Source organism: Carassius gibelio, chromosome A22 (genome assembly GCF_023724105.1).
Source record: "Carassius gibelio isolate Cgi1373 ecotype wild population from Czech Republic chromosome A22, carGib1.2-hapl.c, whole genome shotgun sequence".
Classification (NCBI taxonomy): domain Eukaryota; kingdom Metazoa; phylum Chordata; class Actinopteri; order Cypriniformes; family Cyprinidae; genus Carassius; species Carassius gibelio.
The window spans coordinates 4,872,387-4,896,640 of record NC_068392.1 but is presented as its reverse complement, the minus strand read 5'-3'; the positions used below and the strand labels follow the sequence as shown (position 1 = coordinate 4,896,640).

At 34.9% G+C, this 24,254-nt stretch overlaps 1 protein-coding gene and 1 long non-coding RNA gene across 3 annotated transcripts; both read left to right on the top strand.

Annotated features, from left to right (window-relative positions):
* The first annotated feature begins 6,858 nt into the window (after positions 1 to 6,858).
* On the top strand, positions 6,859 to 7,781 carry LOC127942900 (uncharacterized). The gene is made up of 3 exons (XR_008149470.1): positions 6,859 to 6,906; positions 7,001 to 7,101; positions 7,205 to 7,781. It is a non-coding gene; the product is annotated as an uncharacterized LOC127942900 (long non-coding RNA).
* Positions 7,782 to 8,567: 786 nt separating this feature from the next.
* Positions 8,568 to 24,033, top strand: LOC127942853 (uncharacterized). 2 transcript variants are annotated; one of them, XR_008149448.1, is made up of 15 exons: positions 8,568 to 8,889; positions 9,606 to 9,929; positions 10,509 to 10,847; positions 11,044 to 11,169; positions 11,379 to 11,408; positions 11,554 to 11,583; positions 12,441 to 12,470; positions 13,103 to 13,126; positions 14,654 to 14,680; positions 14,839 to 14,868; positions 15,235 to 15,264; positions 16,636 to 16,659; positions 16,965 to 16,994; positions 17,237 to 17,763; positions 18,568 to 18,695. XR_008149448.1 is itself a non-coding variant. In XM_052538845.1 (15 exons), exons 1-15 carry the CDS (start codon positions 8,784 to 8,786, stop codon positions 23,611 to 23,613), a joined length of 1,380 nt encoding a protein of 459 aa, XP_052394805.1. In that variant the 5' UTR covers positions 8,577 to 8,783; the 3' UTR covers positions 23,614 to 24,033. The 2 variants fall into 2 exon arrangements, 1 of the variants encoding a protein (XP_052394805.1); XM_052538845.1 differs by lacking the exon at positions 17,237 to 17,763 and adding an exon at positions 23,564 to 24,033 and having other exon boundaries at positions 8,577 to 8,889; positions 18,568 to 18,747.
* Positions 24,034 to 24,254: the final 221 nt, after the last annotated feature.

Below are 24,254 nucleotides of genomic sequence, written 5' to 3'. Positions count from 1 at the left end.
CTAAATATTGAATTGGTGGTTAAGGTTTACATAATCGTATTACTGAAGTAACTTTCTGTCTTCAGAAAAGTTTCATTGGCATTTTCTTTCCATCTTACCTCTATAAATATCAAAGCATTCTTTATAAGCACAGCGCTGCTTTGTTTACAGCGACAACCAAGGAATTGCTGCTGTTCCATAAGCGCCACCTTCAGAAAGTGAATTACATTTTTAGTATAATTTACCAAAGCTGAAGCCAGACCACTTTGTTTGCTATAAACCTTGTAGTTGTACAATCTAATTAAAATAAAAAATAAGTAAAAAAAACTGTTCATGCTACATATATGTATCATCTTTATTAGGACTGTGATTAAAATGCAGTTTAATCACTCATTTCAGACGGCTACAGATTTTTTTAAGGCCAGTTCAGCCTGCAGCAAAGCAAATAAATATCTTTCTCATGTACTGTTTTATGCTTTCTTGTCTCTTGCTTAATTTTTTTTAAATAAAAATCAGCAGAAAAAAACTGTATCAGAATTGGCATCAACTCACTTGCACCCCACCTTCATGTCAAGTTATTACTAAATTTAATTAGAGCACATGGCAACTCTCGTATCACTGTTGTCTACTTATGTGCTCAGAGTATTTTTTTTTCTTTCATAAGCGCTTGACTCAAAAAAGCAATAAGAACTCCACTAACCTATAACTAAATGATCTAACATATATTATCACACAAATCAATTGAAGTGACCTACATCTTTACCAAGGCTTACAACATATGTTTAATGAATAGTATCACATTATTCTGAGTGATAAAATGTGGAAAGCAATATCACTAGAACACAAAAAATAAACTAATAAAACATAAAATAGGTCAAAATAGCTTTTCTTATTTAAATTAACACTCAGTGGACATAATTAAGCTTTTATTCAGATGTAAAAATATATACAGGAGTAGACATACTTTTCTAATTGAGTGGGAGTCTTTGGTCTTGCAACTTATCTTATAAAAATACAACAGAATACAAAAAATACTATCATACAAATATAATTATTGACTGATTGATCAAAGTGTGTTTCTAAGGGACTACTTCTTGTAAAGCTGCGTTAGAAAGATTTGCATTTTGAAAAACACTACAATTACAATTGAAATGAAAAAAAAAAAAGAATCAATAATTATGTAAATTAGTTTTTAATATGTAATGTCCCCACTCAAAAACATCTCCACTTTCCTGAGTGTCTGAATTATCAGTGTGTAATGTTGACATTTGGTCTCTCTTCTTCTGATGAAGACTTCTGGATGTGATGTCATAAAACAGGGTTATATCATTTACCAGCACAGCAAAAGCAGCCACGCCCACTGGAATAGAAAGAGCCAATAGGATCACAGCTTCAGGAAAACCACAGCAGAGGATACAGACTTCTGAGAGAATAAAATGAATGAATAAATGAATCAAATGAAATTGATAAAATGTACACCAAAATAAATTTTAGAGTTAAATGCACTGGTTTGAGAGCAAACCACGATCTCCAGCTGGAATACCCATGAACTCCCAGTCTCCCACAGACTACATTTCCCATAATTCTTTGCTGGACTCATCACCACTTATTGCATACACTTGTGTCTTGTTACCTCCAGCAGACTCACCTTATTTATAGCCTGGTTATCCATTCACTCATGGTCCAGTATTGTTTAGCCTGTAATGTTTACTAGTTTCTGTGTTCCTCCCCACGTTTCCTTGTTTCCCCTTGCCTTTGTGTTGTTGTTTTTTTTGGATCTTGAACTATTTATCTGTTTTTTTTACGATGGTTCTGCTGCTTGCCCTGACTAATGCCTGTTTGCGGATTACTCTTTGTCCTTGCCTGGGATCATGTTGTTTGCTGCTACTGGACCCTGCCTGTCTGACCATGTTTAAGAGTAAAGCATTTGTAACCTCAACCTCCATTGTAACACCATCCTTCATTACAAAACCATTTTCAGAGACTAAACTGAACACAGTAAATGCCTTTGCATTGACTTGTACCTGGACTTTAAATTGTAATTTAAATGTTGTTGTTATTATTATAATCCCTTACACATGCAGTATTACTTTAATACTACTATATATTAAATATAAATAAAAAAGTAATATTTCACAGTAAGTGTATTACAATACTTGCATTTTAATTACTTCACTTGCAAGAGTTTAAGCATCAATGTTTTATGTAATTATGAAAAGTAAAAAAAAATATTTATCAGTTAATTATGGTCAGATTACGGCAGTCCGCCACAGTTTATAATTAAAGGGAAATATAGAGCCACACCTGCACATGTGTGACAGAGTTCAGTGCTGTTGAGATGTTGAGTCAGGTTGCTAATGGGATTGTTCACCACACAGCTGTACAAATCATCAGATTCTGTCATGTACAGATCCATGACAGAATCTCCCTCCATCGCCGACACTGACTTCACTTCATCAGCACCAAACACACCTGATGGGCAAATACACTATCTAAAGAAAATTTACAGATTCGCCAGATTTGGAGTTTAAGTCATTGTAAATAAATTAACATAATAAGTAAATTAATTAATTTATTAATTAATTATTCTTATGTGGACAAATTATAATATAGCCAACATATGAATTAAGCCATTAAAATTCTTACAAAAGATGAAAAGTAATTTAGGACAATAATAGGACAATGATTTCGTTACAATAGGACAGTTGATACCGGGGCTCTGATGATCCAACAACACCACGTGATTAATGACGTTTGATCTTGAACGCACGTAGTGGTTTGAAAAAAATCTGGCGCTTCCTTTAATTGTATTTGACTTGATGTGTGTGTGCAGAGCCGATCCTCCCATTACGCAGAGTATGGTCTCCGGAACACCAGGGGGCCCCCTTGCTCTCAAAGATTGTTAAATTTTAGTTTCGTTTTTGAATTCGGCCAGTGGATATGAAAACCGCTTATGTCATTTATTTTAACGCAGTGTGCTGTCGCCCTCTCTATGTAAAAATCTGCCAAAATCAAGTAACATGACTGTCATACAGACAGTGTCTCAGTTGAAAGCGTACCGAGCAACGGGAAAGAGTTTCTCACGAGCATTCCGTGCGCGCGATTCGAGACGGAGTGAACACGGACAAACTCGGGCACTGTGTGTGTGTTATTTGCGATTCAGTATAATAGTTTTGAGTAAATTGTAATGTCAACGGCAGACAAACTGAATGCACGTCACACCTCTATTGCATTTAATAATTTTCTATGGTCTCAGAGACCTAGAACAGCTCAACCATAATATTTTTCAAACACGTGATTGCATACTTGTAGCCTATTATTAATATTATTAATCAATAACCTATGTGAATGACACAAGTTATGGTCTCACTGGAACAAATTAGCCTAATTTAGATTATATTGAATCGGATTAGACATTGATCTCAGACTGATTCCCCTTTTTTAATGTCCCGGAAGCTTTGTTTGGTCACGTGTTTGGTGGAGAAACAAGTCTGAACACTAGATGTCGTAATGCCCATAAATGAACCGTTTTTCGGAAAAGTTTCAGATAGCCTCGGGTTCCCATCACTAGTCATAATAAACGATGAACGTCTTGTAATCTCATCAAAAGAGCTGAAGATGAGAGTGCTGCTGGTCTGAAGTTTAAGACATGTTGGGAAATGACTCGCTGATGACACAGCTTAATGCTCATTGGTTTAAACGTGTGTTACTTTCATTTGTAAAACCTCTGCTATCTTATTTTATGTCTATAAAGTATGTGTGAATATTCCTAAATATCCTGCCAGTGGGGTCATAGTTAAAAACATATAAAAACAAGTACGAGTGCAAAAGACCTCCTAGTGTCCCATTAAGAAATCTTTGGAAAGATAGAAAGCAACATTAATGTAAAGAATGGTAAAAGAGAAGCTATGTGTATTATTGAAAATTGAGGTATGGTGGCTGAAACCAAAGAGGATTTAGGAGAGGAAGTGGTATGTAATGAAAATTAAATAAGGAAGCGCAAATAAATAAAGACAGTAGCCTCGTAACAATATATTTTAATGTGGAAAAAGCATACAATATATTATGGAGAGGACAATTAAGGATTAAGTTGTATAGTATGGGTATGTGGATTTATAAGGGAATTAAAAAAAAGATTTCATTGGAAGTGATTCATTGTCAGCAGTGTACAGTCTCAGGACAGGTATGTCCAATAGCCGTCAGGACCTGTTAAATGCAGTATTGACAACATATGCAAAAGTAAAGGAAATGTAGTGAGATTCGACTGATTTGGACTCCAGACTTTGTATTGAGACGGTGGAAAAATTTGCTAAACAAGTGATTACAAAAAAAGAACACTGAAAGTGAAAGTGAAAGTGAAAAAAAGTCAATTGATATTGACTTCAAAGTTCAATTGACATTGAAGTCAATATTAAGATTTCAAAATCTGAGGGAAAAAGAAGACATTAGAAAATGGCAACATCAATGGGACCTTGAAACAAAAGGAAGACATTTGAATGCCATTCAAAATAAGGCAGTGTTGTGAGGAACTGAGCGACTAGGAAGGAAGAAATAATGATGACTAGGTTAAGAGTAGCACAAAGACATTTGAATAGTACATAGCACATTATAGAGAAGCTCCAGCTGTTTTGTGTGTGTGTGTGTGTGTTTGCTCTTGTTTTTGTGACATATCAGGACACAACTCTGTATAATGACATGGGTATGACACAGGTATTACAAGGAGAGGGTGACTTACGAGGACATAACCCATGTCCCCATTTTTCAAAACACTTATAAATCATACAGAATTAGTTTTTTTGAGAAAGTAAAAATGCACAAAGTTTCCTGTGAGGGTTAGGGTTAGGTGTAGGGTTGGTTTAGGGTCATAAAATATACAGTTTCTACAGTATAAAAACCATTACGCCTATGGGATGAACCCACTTTTCACAAAAACAAACGTCTGTGTATGTGTGTGTGTGTGTTGTCAAGTTTTAGGAACCATAGATGATGTAGTCTACTACTTATGAATTGCAAGAAGTATGAAGAAAAAAAGGGTAAAATGATGGAAGAACTAAGAAAAGTTGAGCTGTCAGGGTCAGGTAGCCTATAAAAGATGTATTGTGAAATGGTGTGAGAGGACATGGCAGAAGAAATATGTGTAATGTGCAGAGTTTCATAATTTTTTGAAGCACCCCTGGGCGCCGCCATTAGCTAGTGGACCCCCACCTGCTGTTAGCATTCCATTGACTCCCATTCATTTTGGCATCACTTTGACAGCGAATAACTATACATCTGAGGCGTTTAAAGACCGCAGTAGTCCATTAATTATTTCTAAAGAACACGAAAATATATAAAAGGCTCCATTACCTTCTATCTTACGTTATGGTCCCATAGAAGCAGTTTTTGTAAAAAATGGGCTAACGATTGCATCATAACCAGCGACTCTCTGTCGCACAGTAGATAAATTACTGTATGGACAGGAGGAGAAGCTCGCAGGCAAACTTTTACTGTCTATGAGGCAATCGGGGGACATGGAGGCATGAAGTCAAGGGAGATAATTAATCAGAATACTTAACAAAATTTCCACTCTCGAACCGGAAATACGTCACCTCCACTTGAGAACATCAAGATGGCGTCGCCGTGAGTTCTTCGAACTTAAACTCAAGTAATTTTATCTCAGCATCGCTAAAATGGTGAACTGACGCTGTTGTAATGTGCAGTGTAAGAAAAACGCACAGGGCTTGCATGAAATTACTCACAAAAGGATTAATAAACACTATGGATTTATAGATTTCTTTTATATCGCGAGCAATGTTGATGTCTGGCCACTTATCTATAAATCACATATACACCATATATAGTAATGTATAGATCAGTGTGTCTTGCCAAAGTTTTTTTTAATTATTATTTTTTGTTTGTTTCATTTTTTTTAATTATTAATTTCAATTACAAACCTTTACGGCACATTTCAACAACTGAACACATACTATTAATGTTGATACAGCCAAATAGAAAGAAAAAAGATGAAAACAAAACAAAACAAAGCAAATAACAGTAACAATAATCACACCCTAAGATAAAACAGAATAAAAAAGGGAAAGAAAAAGAAGGATGAGGGTCTTATTCTAACAGCAAAAACAAGTTCAAAGCATACAAGAGTTTCTGGGCGTTTATGTTCATCATGTAATGAAGAGACTTTGCAAATATCTTTAGTTCATTCTTCCATCTGCTGAAGTGAGGTTTAATCTTACATCTATGAATATAGTATTTGCACAAAGTAATTAAGTTATTTATCATAAAGTCTAGGATCTTTTCCTTCAACAATACTCCAACCTTAATTGAGAACACAGTCAAAGAGTGTATTGATATATGTGTGGAATGAAGCCAGTTTTTAAAGAAGTCTGTACAGATTCACATTGTAAAAAAATATGATCTACAGTTTCATTATCTTTCTCACAGAACCCGCATAAATTGTTCTCCCAATAAAATCTTTCTTGTAGGAAGTTATTAGATGGATAAATTTCCTTTAGAATTTTAAATGTTAGTTCTTTGTCTTTAGGAAGAACTGGATAAGTAAAATAAAGCTTCCTTATTTTCTTTGCCTCTTCTTCAATTAATTCTTGAAGAACATACCTTCTTTTCAGTTGACTGGAAAGTACAGTTTGGATAATACATTTCTGATAAACTTATTTGTTAATTATTTGCTCTTTAAATTTTTACCTTCAGTACATGATGGATAGCATAGGTGTAACTTAGTTTTTGGTGGCTTGTGTTAAAATAACGTAGTGAATAATGAAAGGACACGCTCGTTTTGTATGTGTATGCCTTTAGCATTTGTTGTATAATGTCAAAAAGGTCATATGAGGAGGTTGTTTTCATATTTAACTTTTCATCCGCTTCCAGGGATAGGATTGACATGGAAGATGAAGCACTCTTTACATTTTAAATGTAAGTCTTTTTACATGTGACATTAACATGTACATATTTATTTTTTTTCTATTTTGTTGTTCTATTATTCTATTTTTTGACTTTTTAGTTTCAGATCAAATGTATATCAAGTGTTATCCATCCTCATAACACCTCCACAAATAAAGACTGGAACTTCTGAGCACCATCACCTTGTCTGCTTTAGGACTGTCATAGGTGAATGATGCAGTACTTTTCTGTGTTGAATTTACATAACGTCAGTACACAGACAAAGTTTTGTTCCAGTTTTGCTGTGATCATGTCTTCTTTGTGTCCCCAGCCCAGCAATCAGATGCATCAGAACAACAAAGCACAACTGTGGTGGCCCAGGCACCTTCAGCAACCAGTAAATTGCTTTAACATTAATGATAATGAAATGTCAGTATTGTAATTAAACTTGACCCATCTGACGTAATTGTTCATGCCAGAGATTTAACAACACTGTCAGTCAGGAGCATATTTAACAGGAGGCACACTTCAGCTGGCTTGATGGTGACTTCAGTAAGTGTGGTTGACCCTCTTGTTTTTTGTGGCTATAACAATTTGGCTAAGTAATCTCACTCTCTTCCATTTCCTTAACATGAAACATCACCGTACATCATCTCTAGGTCCAGTCACCCAGTGCAGCCAGCTTCACAAAGACTGTGGGGCTTGTCACCAGGAAAATGGACAACAGGGAGAGTTTTTGGGGTTTTACTCCTCAGATGACCACCCTGGCTACTGTAGCTGGGATTGCTTCACAGACGATGGAGGTCTTGAAGTGTAAATTGTGTGTGCGCTTGCAGTTCATGTGTTTTCAGTGTAGTGTAAGATGTTTATTATTGTTATTACTCAAAAACAATTAAAACTGCTAAATTGTGGAAATTATTCTTCATTATTTTACTGTGGTTTATTTGTATATGCTGTTATTTTGCTTGAAATAAAAAAAATCTGGTTGAGGTATTATTTTAATAATTTATTTTCCCCTGCAAATATCACAAACATGAGGTTAACTTTCTAAAATGTATGGAATGTTACATTGGCAGTTGTACATTGGTAAAACAAACATGAACAAAAGGCAGAAGCCCTAAAAATATGGATTGTGGATGTCTGTAGTACAAATAGCTGGGGGGAAATTAAAAATACGCTGTCGTGTCATTAACCTTAAAGATATATATAGTATTATTTTTATTTCTACTAGGTAAACGTAACAAAGATAAAAGTACAGAACATATTAACATCACTTAGAAAGAGGTGACATAACTTGCATAGCACCCTTTATACATGTATATAACAATAATACAAAACGAAAGTTTGGTGGAAGTGACGTAATTCTACGGAAAGTATTGCCCGGACCAACATGGCGGTGGCGTCGCTAGTGGAGGTGACGTATTTCCGCTCTTGAGTGGAGCTCGAGTCGGCATCTAGTTATAGTTGGGGGCGGGAGGGCGAGTTTAGTTTTGCTTCAGGTAGAATGATAAGGCTTATTATACATGCCCCTTTCTGAAACACAGTTTTTATAACGTTAATAATGAAAAGTACGTTTTATGTCAACAGTCCAAGAGGGTCTGGCTGCAGACATACAGACGGTTGGTCTGGGAACGCACCGTCACGTGATGTGAATTAATTTAGCCCGTGGGGGAAAACATTCCCAGATAGCAAATGACATGTGGCCCAGTTCCCCTTCACAGTTCACATCCCGTGACGGGGCGTTCCCAGCCGTCTCGTTTGTCTGCAGCCAGACCCTCTTGGACTGTTGACATAAAACGTACTTTTTTATCAGTATTTAAATATTATTGTACATGAATCACTCCGTTGTCCTTAGATAACAATCGTCGCTGTCACTTGAGTGGATGTAGTTCAGAAACAAATGAGTATGAATGATAATAACACTATCCATCGAAATTATCCATCGATATTTTTCTGGAATCTTCAAGATCATGAAGAGTACTCTCAAAATCGTCCGGTTTTTGCTAATCATGTGTGGTAAGTGCGCAATTCTCTTTTTTCGGTAAAGTTCCAGTTTCACCGGAAGCCGCATTTGGCGTTGTGGCAACGTACGTTTTACTACCCCTTACGAAAAATAACCATGGTTTTATTATAGTAAAACTGTAGTAACCCATGGTTTTTTGGCGTATTGACTGCCATTTGTAAAACCACAGATTTACTACAAATACCATGGTTAAACTATGGTTAATATAGCAAAACCATGGTTAATTTGTGGTTACCATGGTTTAACTACAGTAACCATGTTTTTTTGGTTTTATCTGTAGTAAAACCATGGTTAATTTTCGTATGGGACAAATAACACAACAACACCAGCAACAAAAAATTGGTTATAGATAAAGCATAGTGTTCAAATTAACAATGGTTTTTTTAGGCCTATTATACTAACCGTATTTATATTGTATTAAAACTGTGGTTATGGTAAACAATACGGCCAAAAAAATAAAATAACAAATAAAAAGGAAACAACCCGGCTATGGCGACCATACTGAAAATACCAGCCACGAAGATGTATGAACAAAGTATCTCAAAACATATTATCATAAAGGACTCAGGTTGCTAATTGTTGTCTCTTTGCAGAATGGAGGTGAACAAAGACCACAGTGTTAATGAGACAAGACTAAATGATCATGAATAAATCTTCAGCATCACTACCAGTTGTGTTATGATATTAATATCTTCTGTTTGTTCTGCAGGAGTGTTTTGTGCTGAAACAGATGAAGTGAAGTCAGTGTCAGTGATGGAGGGAGATTCTGTGACTCTAAACCCTGATCTCACTCAAATAAAGGGAATCGTCCTGCTATTGTGGAGGTTTGGTGATAAAGGTTCCACCGTTGCTCAAATTGACGAAGATGAAATCTTATATAACAATAATGAGATTTTCAAAGACAGATTGCAGCTGGATCAGTCGGGGTCTCTCACCATCAATAACACTAGAACCAAACACACTGGACTCTATGAAGCAGAAATCAGCCACAAAACTGGAACCTTATATATTAAGTTCCGTCTTACTGTCTATGGTGAGAATATATATATATGTATATATAACAGATTTAAGTTGCAACCAGGAAATATTACTCATAATGTGTTAAACAATCTTACAGAGATTTAGTTTCGCAGTATCACAGTCATGCTGTTGTTCTGAATATCACAGCTGTGAATGAGTCACATGTGAACACATGACTGATATCCAGTGTGTTTTTTAGTCTGCGGTTTTAGAAAGAAGTTCATACACTCAGTATGAACTTCTTTCTAAAACCGCAGACTAAAAAACTTACATTTGATACAGAACATAGATATGTATTTTTAGTTTCATTCCTTCAGCAACAGTACTGAAACAACTCAAAGCATGATTGCTTGCTGTATAGAAAAATGAATTATTTGAACACAGAAAAGCGCATTTATACAAACAATGAAATGTTGCTGTTTTGTGATATGAAATGATGACCAGCCAAATTAGTCAACCACCTGTAACTGTCAATCTGACATCATTTTAATAATCTACATGCTTTATGTAGTTACCATAAGATGAAATAATCAATATTCTAGTGCCAGTGTTCAGTATGTTTATCATCTATCTGTGAATCTGTTTCTTGTAGAGTCTCCATCTGTAATTGATGCTGGTGAGGCTAATATGAAGCTCATGTCAGTGACGGAGGGAGATCCTGTGGATCTTCATGTTCCTCCACTTTACGGAGATGAACTGATAGTGTGGAGGTTTGGAGATAAAGGAAAACTCATAGCTAAACATGATATAGAGGCCAAGAGCTCACAATTATATGATGAAACTGACGAGAGATTCAGAGACAGACTGAAGCTGGATCAGACTGGATCTCTGATCATCACAAACACCAGAACCATAAACTCTGGACTCTATCAAGTGAAAATCAGCAGCAACAAACAGACCTTATACCAGAAATACTTTGTTACTGTCAGTGGTGAGTAACTCAAGTCTTTTAAAGAAGTTATGATGGTTTATCAGCTGTCTGTGAATCCAACTTCCTTTAAAATAGAAAAGCTTCAGTGCACAAATACCTCATTCTGTAACTTTCAGAACTCAAAACTTAAAATAGTGTTTATCATCAATCAGACACACATTCACACAAATGACTGTTTCTCGTTGTATCATTTCAGTTCCAGGTCTGTGTCCGGCTGCTGTAGTAGGGATTGTTGTTGTTGTTGTTGTTCTGCTGGTAATAGTTGCAGCTGCTGGTGTTTTATTTTATTGGCGCAGGACCTCTGAACTAAAAAATCAAAAGTGTAAGTATTACAGATGCAGCTTGAAAGAGAAAAATTAATTTTTGTTGCATGGCAGTAGGTGTAAATGTAAAATACCACTCAAAATGCACATAAAGCGTTCAAACCAGTAAGATTAAGTTCACAAGTCATATAGAGATTTGCATGTCATGTTCATCTGTTCCTTCACTTCTAATCTCATTTCTCTTTCTATGTGCTGCTGTGACATGAAGCCAAGATCTCTGAACGCCAAAATGAAACATGTAAGTATTACAGCTGACACAGCCAGAGAAAAACTAACTGTATTGTGCTACAGTAGTTGAAATATATAAGATAAGTTTTCATCATCAGTGATTCTACTTCTAATCTCCTTGTTTTTCTGTTTCTATGTGCTGCTGTGACATGAAGTGGAGATCTCTGACAAACTAAAGCAAATGTGTAAGTATTAAAGCTGAAACATCAGGAGACATGGGTTACGGGTGTGATGTTTTTGGGTGACATTATATTTTGTAGACATTCTGAGCATTGCAATTCACAAACCAGAAGCAGCAATATCCACTGAATGGAGAAGGTTTGGCTCCGCAGAGAACTATTAATATCCATTTTATTTCAGCTTTCATTTTTGCATTTCAGCCACATTTTTCCAAGCAAGCCTTTTACAATTTAAAGAATAAATCACTCCGCTTCATTCTTTTTCTCCTTATTATTATTTTGTTATACTGCACATTAGTGGTCTGCTCTCCTGATTTAAAGGGGTCAAATTGTTCCTTTCTCTTTGGAGTGAGAATGACAGAATGACATTCATAGTTAGAATTTTGTGATAAAATTGACACAATTTGAAAGTTTGTTAAAAAAAGAATGGCTAAAATCAGGAAATCCATACTTTTACCTTTACAGCCATGAGTGTTTTTGGGGGTGATGGCACAAGCGTTTCACATCTACATTTGGCAATTATCTGCCATTCTTCTCTTCATTTCTAAAGCTCTGTCAGGTTGGATTGAAGCCTACAGACATTTTCAGGCTTCTCCAGAAATGTTTGATTGGGTACGAGCCCAGGCTCTGGCTATATACATCACAAATTAAAAACAGCAAATTTGGCTGAGACATTATCCCCAAGAGACAATTTCAAAGTCAGTATTGAGAAAAGTATCAAACAGTATTTAGATATATTCGCAGGACCTATTATTGCAGCTCAGAGGCAGCATTACTGATTATTAATAAAAAGTAATGTAGATTCATCTGTTCATTCACTTATGATCTCTTCATTTGTTTCTATGTGTTGCTGTGACATGAAGCAGAGATCTCTGAAGAACTAAAAGAAATGAGTAAGTTGAATTTAATATAAAAACATCAATGGTGTGACGCATCACTTAACTGAGGTTTAAAATAAATAAATGATTTTTTACTAGTAAATTATGTGATTAGTATCATTGGTGACACTTATCATTTAAGTTCTTTTAGTTAATGTTTGGTACTGCATTTACTAACATTAACCAACAATAAGCAAAACATTTGTTTTAGTTGGTTAGTACCTAATGTCCTTAATGTTAGTTAATAATAAACATTATTACTTCATGTTTGATCAGATCCATTAAATAATATTTACAGGTATAACTTTTGATTTTAACTATATGTTAGTGAATGTTGAAGTTAGCATGACATATTTTTCTTTGTTTATATTAACCAAAGTAGTAAAATAATGTAAACAAATTAATCCATATTATACATTGTTTCTGTGTTGCTTGTTTTCTAATACACATTGATGATTTAACTAATGTTCACACAATCAACATTACTGTAATTGTTATTGATCATTAATATAAAGTCATTCATATGATGAAGTGATTGTTAGATGCACATGAAGAATCACACAGCATCTTCTCAGTGTCTTATTCATCTGTTCCTTCACTTCTAATCTCCTCATTTCTCTGTTTCTCTGTGCCACTGTGACACGAAGTGGAGGACTGTGAAAAAGAATTGTGTAAGTATTAAAACGAATGAAGCAAGAGTGCAGTTGTGCAAACACAGTTACTAAGTTATATTAAATTACTCACAATAGCTAGTCAGCTTTTGATAGGGATCGACCGATATTGATTTTTTAAATTACTGATACCGATTATTTGCATTTTGTGCCAGATAACTGATATGCAGAACCAATATTTATTAACTGTTATAAAGTAAATAAATGATTGAGTGAAGAAAGAATATATTTCACTTTGGTTTTTCCTCTTTTCAAGCATCTTTTTTTTAAGTGTTGAAAATTTGTCTTTCATGTTAAAGTTAATCTTTATATTATAACAATAAAAACATTTCATTTGTAAAACGCTTCAACAGAAACAACACTAATATTAAAAATAAACAAAATAAATGTAGAACATCTAATGTTTTCTAATGGAGAAAATATCAACAGGACAGGAGTCATATCAACTTAATTTTAAACTACCGTTTTAGTAGGTTTATAATAGATTTTTTTTATAGCTACGGAGTCAATAATAATTTACTGGATAATGTTAATTCACTGAATAATGTTCTCTGGAATATTGGAATATAACAAACAAAACATCGTATTTTATTGCATTTCTCAACTGGAATGTTATATAAAATGATTAATGTTTTGTCCTTCTAGATTATGAAATTGTGATCGCTCGCGACTATAATAATTAATTTCTATAGAGTTGTATTTATTAGTTTATTAGCAGAATGATGGTTATATAGCAAATTTTGATACAATTTAGGGGATTTTAAACAAGTGAATCCTGCTAAAAGTTACATGTGGTGGCCGTGCTTGAGCATTTCCTGAGCATCAATCACATCAACGCTGAGTGAACAGCAATATGTAAGTGTCTTCACGAGACTAATGATGGAGCAAATTTACAACAGAGAGAATTACATTTCAGTGTTTATCGGTGAATCCGATATTACAAAACCGATATCTGACTATGGTAAAATGCTTAAATATCGGGAAAATATCGGCAAATTGATATATCGGTCGATCTCTAGTTGTAGATAAGAGTTTGGGGAATGGCGTCTTGTAGTTTATGACAACTGGTTTTCTAACTTTTTGGAGAAGCTCCTCTTAGCAACTCTTATCTCCTTTATCAGTTTATTTTTGGCCTAATTATATAAGATAATATCCCTATTCATGTGGGCGTCGTCTTTGGCCTGATGAAGCTGTACATTTAGCTGTGAACCATGGTTTGTCATTGTTGTGGATTAAACGAGTCCTGGTATAGATGCACATATCCTCACAGAAAATGATGTATGATGAGTAGCAAAGTTTAAAAAGTCCTTATTTGTTTGGCAGTGGAGAAGTAGTTCATCCTTTTTGTGGGTTAGGGAGCATAGATTTGCCAGATGGATGCCAAAGATGGTTACCTACAACATTACTGTAAGCTGTAACATATCGTTAATGAAAAGTAATTTTTAAAGAATCACAGTATCTTCATGTTCATCTGCAAAATCATTTTTCTCATTTCTCTGTTTCTATGCGCTGCTGTGACACAAGAAGCTGAGATATCTAAACATCATCAAACATGTAAGTATTACAGTTTGTACAGCTAGAGGAAAATAAGCAATTGTTACTGATTATTAATAAAAAAATTGTGCAGATGATGAAGTATCTTCTCAGTGTACATCTGTTCATTTACCTAAAATCTTCTCATTCCTGTTTCTGTGTGCTGCTGTGACATGAAGTGAGGATCTCTGAACGACTAAAGCAAATGTGTAAGTATAACAGCTGATACGGAGAGAGCGAGAGAGAGAGAGAGAAAAGTGAGCTTTATTGAGCTACTGTTGAGTAAAAAAATTTTTTAAAGGATTTTTCATTGTCAGTTTTGTTTTCTTTTTTACATTAATTTTGCTTGTTTGATTTAATGCAGTTATCAGTGAAGAGTGTGATTGTCTGGTATTAAGCTGCATGATATTAATATACTGATGAATGAATCACATACAACATTAGATATACAGCATTACTGTAATTGTTACTGATCATTAAGACAAAGTAATGCAGATGATGAAGTGTTAATAATAAGGAATTCTCACATAAAGAATTGTACATTTATTTTTTCTATGTGCTGCTGTGACATGAAGTGAAGAACTCTGAACAACTGAAGCAGATGTGTAAGTATTACAGCTGAAGCAACTGAAGGAAATTAGCTTTATTCTGCTACTCTGGAGTATAAAAGTAAAAATATTGTTTTTATAATATAGTCTATTTATACATTTTGATATATGTTATACATATAACTATTTGTGTTTGATTTAGTGTAATAAATAATAACGTGTGATTGTCCAGTATTAAGCTGCATGACATTAATATACTGATGATTGAATCTCTGTCTGTTCAGAGTGTTGAATTTACAACACTTACAGTACATAAACATGTGTTTGACTGTGTCAGTAACCAGTCAGTGTTTTAAAATCTCTATATAAAACCATCATTTACTGATAAATTGTATGAAACTGTTTACTCTTGGTTTGTGATGCAGCTGCTGCTTCATCTTTCAGCAAAAGTTTCTTGCAAGCTCTCTATTACACTGCCTTATTTACAAAACAAGATGTTCAGAAAAAGCATATAATTCTGAAGTCTGTACAGAGACACAAACAAACTGTTTAAACTGGATGATTGGTCCTGTCGTCAGCAGACTCAAGTGTGTGGAGTATGTCAGAAATTAAAGTGCTGTACTCTGTGCCCAGTGTAGAGTCAGTGATTATAATTATTTCTATTTCCTTTTTTGCCCTGCTGTTTCCCTTTCTTGTTTCTACAGCACTGCTAAAACTTCCCAAAATGCAGCAGCTTCAGCCACAGCTTTGTTACTTTTGACTGAGTGGATGCTAGAATGACTTTAACTGCATTTTAACTGATGAGACAGGGGTCTTCAGAAGGAGACTGTTGGTCATAGCTAATGACTGTTAAATAGAAAGAAAGTTTTCTGGCCTGAGAGCAATATGCGTACCAAGTTTGGTAACCGTAATGTATAAATGGAATCAGTCAAAAGGTGGCGCTATAGAGCCTTTCCTCCACACACATTTATGAGCTTTTTCCAATGTCTAACAGTTGACAACTATTTTGTGCCAAGGTTCGTGAAACTTTAAGCATGTTAAGTGCCCAAAAAACACCTGAGAAGAATATTAAAGTTTGACGTGTTATGATGTTTTTAACTTCAAACTGTTGCTTCCAGCTAAAATTTGAGTCCTCTATCCATAATATTGCCTTCTCCGATGCAAAGGCCATCTTGAATCAGGAGAGAAATATGCACAAATCAAGAAATGTTTACAAGTAAAACAGTTCTGATGGGAGATTACAACAGGGGTTGGACTTTTTCATCGGAGGAAGAATTATATATTGATTTAATTATATATTGATGAAGTGATTATTAGAAGCACATGAAGAATCATACAGTATCTTCTCAGCGTTTCTGTCATGTTAACCTGTTCATTCATTTATAATCTCCTCATTTCTCTGTTTCTATGTGCTGCTGTGACATGAAGCGGAGGAATGTGAAAAAGAACTGCGTAAGTAATAAAACTGATGCAGAAAGATAAAAAAAATTCTTCTCTTAGTTTAAATGTACAATATAGTTTTTCATATCAGTGTTTATATATATATATAAATATGTTTAAATAAGTGTGTTTTGTTGTTCTTCTATTTAATCTTACAAAACTATATACAATTTTATAAGTAGTTGGCCTAAAATCGTAGCCCTGCTGTCCCTTGGCCTGTTATAATGTTTAAACAAATATAAAGGCCAGAGAACTTAATCTGTTCATTCACTTATAATCATCTCGTTTCTGTTTCTGTGTGCTGCTGTGACATGAAGGCAAGATCTCTGAACGACTGAAGCAGATGTGTAAGTATTTCAGAGAGAAAAAAGTGCTAGAAGAGTTACCTTTACCCTAATATACAAATGTAACACATCAATTAACTGATATTAAAATGTATATAAATGAACATTAACCAATAAGTGCTGTGGATGTCTTTTGTTAAGAATGTCATGTAGATGATGAAGTGATTATTAGAAGCACATGAAGAATCACACAGTATCTTCTCAGGGTTTCTGACATCTCCCCATTTCTTTGCTTCTATGTACAGCTTTGACAAGTAAAAAGGAAATCTCTGAACAGGAAATACATAAGTACTACTTAAGGGCTAAATACACATAAGAAAGAGAAACATGCATGAATGAGAAAATAAACAGTGGGACGTGCTTGATGTTAAAAAGAGCAATATGCACTGAAGAACTCAATGCAGTGCTCAACTCACATGGACATTTAAGAGGTGTATAAATATCTTAAAATTGGCAACGGTTAGTAATTGTCAAAAAATTAAGTTTAAAGTAAGCTAAGATGCAATGACATACATCCAAAGTGTGCGCACAAACAGCAAATTTGCATATATTAACCTTTTCTTTTCTCTTAACATGCATTTTATGAATATTTAGGCTAAAGTTATCGGTTAAACTTACCATTTGTTGTAGGCAGTCGGAGAGTTGAAAGGAAAAGTTGAAAACAGCTTTTCTATCATATCTGACTCAAAATCATAGACCTAGGACCCAGTTCAACTAACTAATGAAGTTTGCAGAGGATTACCGAGGATTCTGATGATTGAGTTGCTGTCAGGTATATTAGTTCAATAATATTTTTGTCGTTTGGCATTTTAAGAGGATTTTTCGGGACTAAATGTTTATGTGAATATTTACTCTAAATTTTGCACCATGGTGTACCCATTACAATGTTTTATATCACTATATTTAGATATATAAACAGGGCTGTGTATTCCCTAGTTTTCAAACATAACTGCTTACTTGAATTAGATTATATATTTGGATAAATACAATATTTAGACTATTAAAGACTCCTTATTTTAAAGTTGACATTTAAATGTTGATTTGAAGTGTCAGTTTTTACATCATTATTGCAGTGAAATCTGGACACAGGGAAAACATTTTGTTCCTAATACAAGCTACTTATAATAACTTAACCAGTCACACGAAAGAAATGACTCAACCAAAGCACAACCATACGTACCATATGCGATTGACAGAATCAGATTCCAGAAGCTTTACTGGCATGGTAAAAAGGCTTTACATTGGCAAAGCAATGATAGCTGTCTGATCCAGTGCTGATTCGGTGGGGGGTGTGGGTTGGTGGGAGGGGGCTGGGGTTTTAATAGGGGCACCTCAGCCAATGAGGGCAATTGCTGTAGCGCGCGGAACCACTATGCTAGCATTTAGCTTAGGAGTGATGAAATTACTGTGCCGAGGTCGAAGTGCTGCGATGTGCTCTTCCGCCATACATTATAGTTATAATCTTTGATCCGCTTAGAAAATCGCCACATTTTATTGGTGTCACCATACTTACTTGTGTAAATAGGGAAAAGATTTAGTGCAATTAGTGCTTTGTTGCATTGTGTTGTGTTTCCAGGTGCTGATGCCACAAAAGAAGAGATGGAGAAAGGTGAAAGGGAACGGTGCATTGTTTTTAAAGACACTGCCATAAGTCAGGAGATTGGTGGGCCACATGGTGCTGATAGGAGAGTCCTAGACATGCATGGCAAGAGCCTTGTAGTCCTTAACACTACTGCTGAACATACCGGAGTTCATGGTAAGTATTTGTCTTTTAACTTAATATTTTAATGTAAGAAGGGTTTGTTCATTCAATAGTATTCATGCATATCACTTGGTGCCCCTTCAAAAGTGATATAATGCGATGAATTAAGAGATGAAGGTTATGAAAGATACTACCAGGTCAAAACAGCCTATTTGTCCACATAAATCTTATCAAACTGAAACTAAATCTTTCATGAAGTTGAGTGGAAACTGTGTTTTAAGTCCTACCATCCTCTTAACCCTAAAGTATGGTTCAGCTTTTGACGTGACTTTCAGCCAAGTATGGTGACCCACACTCAGAACTCGTGCTCTGCATTTAACCCATCTGAAGTGCGCACACACAGAGCAGTGAACACACACACACACACACACACCGTGAACACACACCCGGAGCAGTGGTGTGTGCATTTTTATGGGTATGCTAGCATACAGTTTTTATGCATACTAGCATACAGTCAAACGCATAGACTTTCAAAGTATACAAAGTATACATTTGATAGCATGCATGAACGCAGGTGGTCGACACATGCACTCTAGAGAGCTTCATCTTTATCCAGCATCTGCTCTATGTTTCTCCACTAGCTATGACTGATAAAAATGTCTCTATACTCTTTTAAACTAAAGTTGCTGCTCTCTCATAACCCCCTCACACAAGCGCTTGTCAATGTGGCCGTCTGTTGTTGTTGCATTCTCCGCTATTTTTTTGTTGTTCCATCTCATTTTCTATTGTAAAACAATGACCTGGGCCAGTGTCGCCACCATGTGGAAAAACTGATCAGTGCAGAACCAAGTCACTGCACTTTTGCAACATTTACAAAAATCAGATACACATACATTGTTCTTTATGATTTCTGCGATGTGGAAAAAGCAGACAGAATCGCGGAATCCAATCATAAAAATGTAATATACTGTTCAACCTGGAATGTCACAGAAATTGTCAAACTACTGCTAAAATTATTATAACTATTTTTTAACCCTTGTGCATTGTTGGGGACGTTTTCGTCCACTAGGGGGTAAAGTTGAGTCTTATTTTGGCCACAACTTTCTCTGTGTTTGAGCTAATGGAATGATTTTTGGTGACAAAACTTATTTTGACCCATATTTTAGGAAATTAGGAAACACTGTGGGCAAATTCACTACCCTTTTGTGATGTTTGTGGATGAAAACATCCACTAAATTAAACTGCTGTAAAAATGTATCAGATAAATATTTTTTTCTCTCTTTTTTTGCATAAATCTATTAATCAACCTCAGTCCTGATCAAAACTAAAAAATTAGACTTAAAAAAATTCCAAGATTTTAACTTTTTAATTAATTGGTCCCACCTAGTGATCAACTGTAAAAATAACAAATGTTACACTCCATATAACTCCATATACAAGCCAGAAACTAAGCCTTTTTTTGCACAGGCCTATTTAAAGGGTTAATGGTCCCACCTAGTGATCAACTGTAAAATTAAAAATTTTTACCTTTTCCCAAAAGGAAAAACCACAAACAATTAAGAATGCATGATTACATGGTGTCATGGCTTTGCAATCAAAAAATGTCGTTATAATGGAAGTCAATGGGGCAAAAACAGCCACCAACAACAAATTAGGGAGAAAAAAATTAAATCTAATGCTGCACAAAAACTAAAAATGCATCAAAGCCAATGTTGCTACCAATCTTTGACATGCCCAAGACTGTTATAAAAAGTTTTTAAAACATCCAACCACAATTACATTTATATTGAAAATAAGTCATTTTGTGTGTTTTTCCCCCCAAATCAGTGACATCATTTATGAACTTGGCAATTAAAGAGTTAAAATCTTGGATTTTTTAAAAACATTTGGTAGTTTTGATCAGGACTGAGGTTGATTAACAGATTTATGCAAAAAAAAAAAAAAAGAAAAAATGAATCTGATACATTTTTACAGCAGTTTAATTGAGTGGATGTTTTCATCCTGAACAACCCAAAAGGGTAGTGAATTTGAACAATCCACAAGGGATAATAATCACACTATTTATCCTTGTTTTAATTTTAATAGTGAATCCCCTTTGTTTTTCAAAAATAAATTTCATTAGTTTAGAGATAAATTAAACTGTGTTTTATTCCTTCATTTGATAACCAAAAACAAAATTATGTATATATATATATATATATATATATATATATATATATATATATATATATATATATATATATATATATAACAAAAAAAAAACGTAAAGCTGTTATTAAGAATAAATAAAAATAGTTTTTTATGCATTAAAATAATTAGACACGTTAAAACACAGAAATTGGTAACAATAAAACATAAGCTGAAAACAACGTAGAACATTCAATAGGGCCCTAAACATGTAATATTGGTTCAACTTTCAATAAATTGATGCTGAATTGTATGTTTCATGATTTTAATTAATTATACATGCATTTGATTAATATATTTAATGCAACCATTAAAAAAGAAGTCCAGAAAATGACAATCCATAAAAATGTAAATAAAAAATAAAAAAAAAATTGGAAAAAAAATAAGGATAAGGATTACAGTACGACCCACTCAGCTGTTTGTTGACGTCCCCCAGTTCGGTTTCAGAGGCAACAGCACAGTGTTTGACTGTAGTCTCTGTACTCTGTGCTACAGTTTATGGTGCTTTTATGAATCATGGAACAGATTTGATGTCCTTTCATTTGGTTAGACACAAACTGTTGATTATTTCTTCAATTAATCAGATAAAAGTCTACTTTTATTTTCAGTATTTTGTCATCCATTTAAACAAATGTCATTCCACAATCTTGTCCTCCAGTGTGTAAATTGATCATTTTAACACATTTTAAAAATAATGCTATTTTTTTTTATTTAGCACTGTCTTGCTCAAACACCATTTTAAACTTTGATGGGTTCATATATCCAACAAAATTATATGAATACAGACTGCCAGATAATCAGAAACGAATGTAAGTTAAGGGGTTAGTTCGCCCAAAAATGAAAATTATGTCATTAATAACTCACCCTTATTCTGTTCCAAACATGTAAGGCCTCCTTTTATCTTCAGAACACAGTTTAAGATATTTTAGATTTAGTCTGAGAGCTCTCAGTCCCTCCATTGAAGCTGTGTGTACGGTATACTGTCCATGTCCAGAAAGGTAAGAAAAACATCATCAAAGTAGTCCATGTGACATCAGAGGGTCAGTTAGAATATTTTGAAGCATCGAAAATTCATTTTGGTCCAAAAATAGCAAAAACGACGACTTTATTGAGCATTGTCTTCTCTTCCGTGTGAGAGAGAGTTCAAATCAAAGCAGCTGCATATCCGGTTCGCGAACGAATCATTCAGTTCACGAAATCGAACTGAATCGTTTTAAACGGTTCGCATCTCTAATACGCATTAATCCACAAATTACTTAGATGTTAACTTTTTTAATGTGGCTGACACTCCCTCTGAGATCAAACAAACCAATATCCCGGAGTAATTCATGTACTGAAACAGTACACTGACTGAACTGCTGTGAAGAGAGAACTGAAGATGACCGCCGAGCCAGATAACGAACAATAGACTGATTCGTTCACGAGTCAAGAACCGGTTGCATCGGTGTTCGGATCACCAGTAGTTCTTTCGGACAGTTCGATTCAATAAACCGGTTGAAGTAAACTGTTCACCAGTTCTTTTGCACTCGACGTAATGGCGTCATTGGTGATGACTGCCCTTGATTCAAGCCTTCGGTTTACCCGCGTTCATAAAATTAGCAAAGAATCAGTTCAGAATCAATCACCAAAAGAATCAGTTCATTTCAGACGCTCTGTGTGTCGGTCTGCTTCACGCTGAATCACACATGCGCAGTATCATCAGCTCCTCGGTTCACGAATCGGACCCGTCTGACAGAAACAGTTCTTGACTCGTGAATGAGTCAATGTTTTGTTCGTTATCTGGCTCGGCTCGGTGTTCATCTTCAGTTCTCTCTTCACAGCAGTTCAGTCAGTGTACTGTTTGAGTCAATGAATTACTCCGGGATATTGGTTTGTTTGAACTCAGAGGGAGTGTCAGTCACATTAAAAAGTTAACAGCTTAAGTCATTTGTGGATTAATGCGTATTAGAGATGCGAACCTTTTAAAACGATTCAGTTCGATTTGGTGAACTGAATGATTCGTTAGCGAACCGGATATGCAGCTGCTTTGATTTGAACTCTCTCTCTCACACAGACACGGAAGAGAAGACAATGCTCAATAAAGTCGTCGTTTTTGCTATTGGACCAAAATGTACTTTCGATGCTTCAAAAAATTCTAACTGACCCTCTGATGTCACATGGACTACTTTGATGATGTTTTTCTTATCTTTCTGGACATGGACAGTATACCATACACACAGCTTCAATGGAGGGACTGAGAGCTCTCGGACTAAATCTAAAATATCTTAAACTGTGTTCTGAAGATAAAAGGAGGCCTTACATGTTTGGAACAGCATGGGGGTGAGTTATTCATGACATAATTTTCATTTTTGGGCGAACTAACCCTTTAATGAAAATATGTTTGTCCTGAGAAACATGGGCAAATTGTAAATCTTTGAATGTGTCAAAAGATCAATGTGAACTTCACATTTTAGTTTGTGTGTTAAAAAGTGACTGAGTGAGTTCACAAATATAATGTTTATTTTTGAGAGAAAAGAGCAAGTGCTCAAAAAAGATTTAACTTATAAAACGAGTCAGAAGTGCTGAGGACAATGTTATTTCTAATGGTAATTTGATGGTAAATAACTGACAATCCTTATGATTAGATCTTAGGAACGACTTGACTTGATCTCCAGATCTTCATTGCCTCTGTGTTTGCTTTCAGAATCAACAGGAAAAGGAGGGAATGAAGAAACACCTTTTATTAGTGAATGAGGAGCAGAAGAAGAGTTCAGTCTGATACACTACCACTAATGCTAATCACTGTGACATCGACACTGTGTCTTAATCCATCTGTCCGAAGTGAGAAATGAACCTTGTCCGCTCTCATACGCTCACTTTGACAATAGAACCACTAATTAAAATACAAACACTACTATTTGAACAGGAAAATACAACTATATAATTTAAATATAGCACATCAGTTCAACATGGTAACACTGTCTTGATCTCCTTCTCGTTATATCTGTCAGAAAAACACTAAGCGCTCTCTGCTAAGCTACGACGAATCAGGCATCTTCACTACAGTTTTCAAGCTTTCAAATATTTTTCTCTTAAGAAGAAAATTATGGTCTTTATCTGATTGAACAAATGGCAGTTCTTACTGAAAATTTTCTGATAAACCCAATGAAAAACACACCAAGGATTGTTTGCGCTACCTTCTTTTTCAGTTCAGTTTCAAGTCCATTTTTCTTCATGTTTCAACTTCTCATCACAACCTTATTATATATATTTAAAAATTCTAAAATACATAAAGTAAGAAAGTAAGGAAAAGGTATGAAAGTAAGCATCTTTCAGATGCATTGATAAAAACCTGTCTCCTGGGCAAACTTGTGTAAAGTTTTGCTTTAAAATTC

Bases quoted from the DNA above. Each gene is read 5' to 3' on its own strand.
- LOC127942853 (XM_052538845.1), top strand. From the start codon at position 8,784: ATGATAATAACACTATCCATCGAAATTATCCATCGATATTTTTCTGGA. The intron at 11,584-12,440 runs GTAAGTATTAAA...TGTGACATGAAG, and splicing joins TGACAAACTAAAGCAAATGT to CAGAGATCTCTGAAGAACTA. The intron at 16,995-18,567 runs GTAAGTATTTCA...TTGTGTTTCCAG, and splicing joins TGAACGACTGAAGCAGATGT to GTGCTGATGCCACAAAAGAA.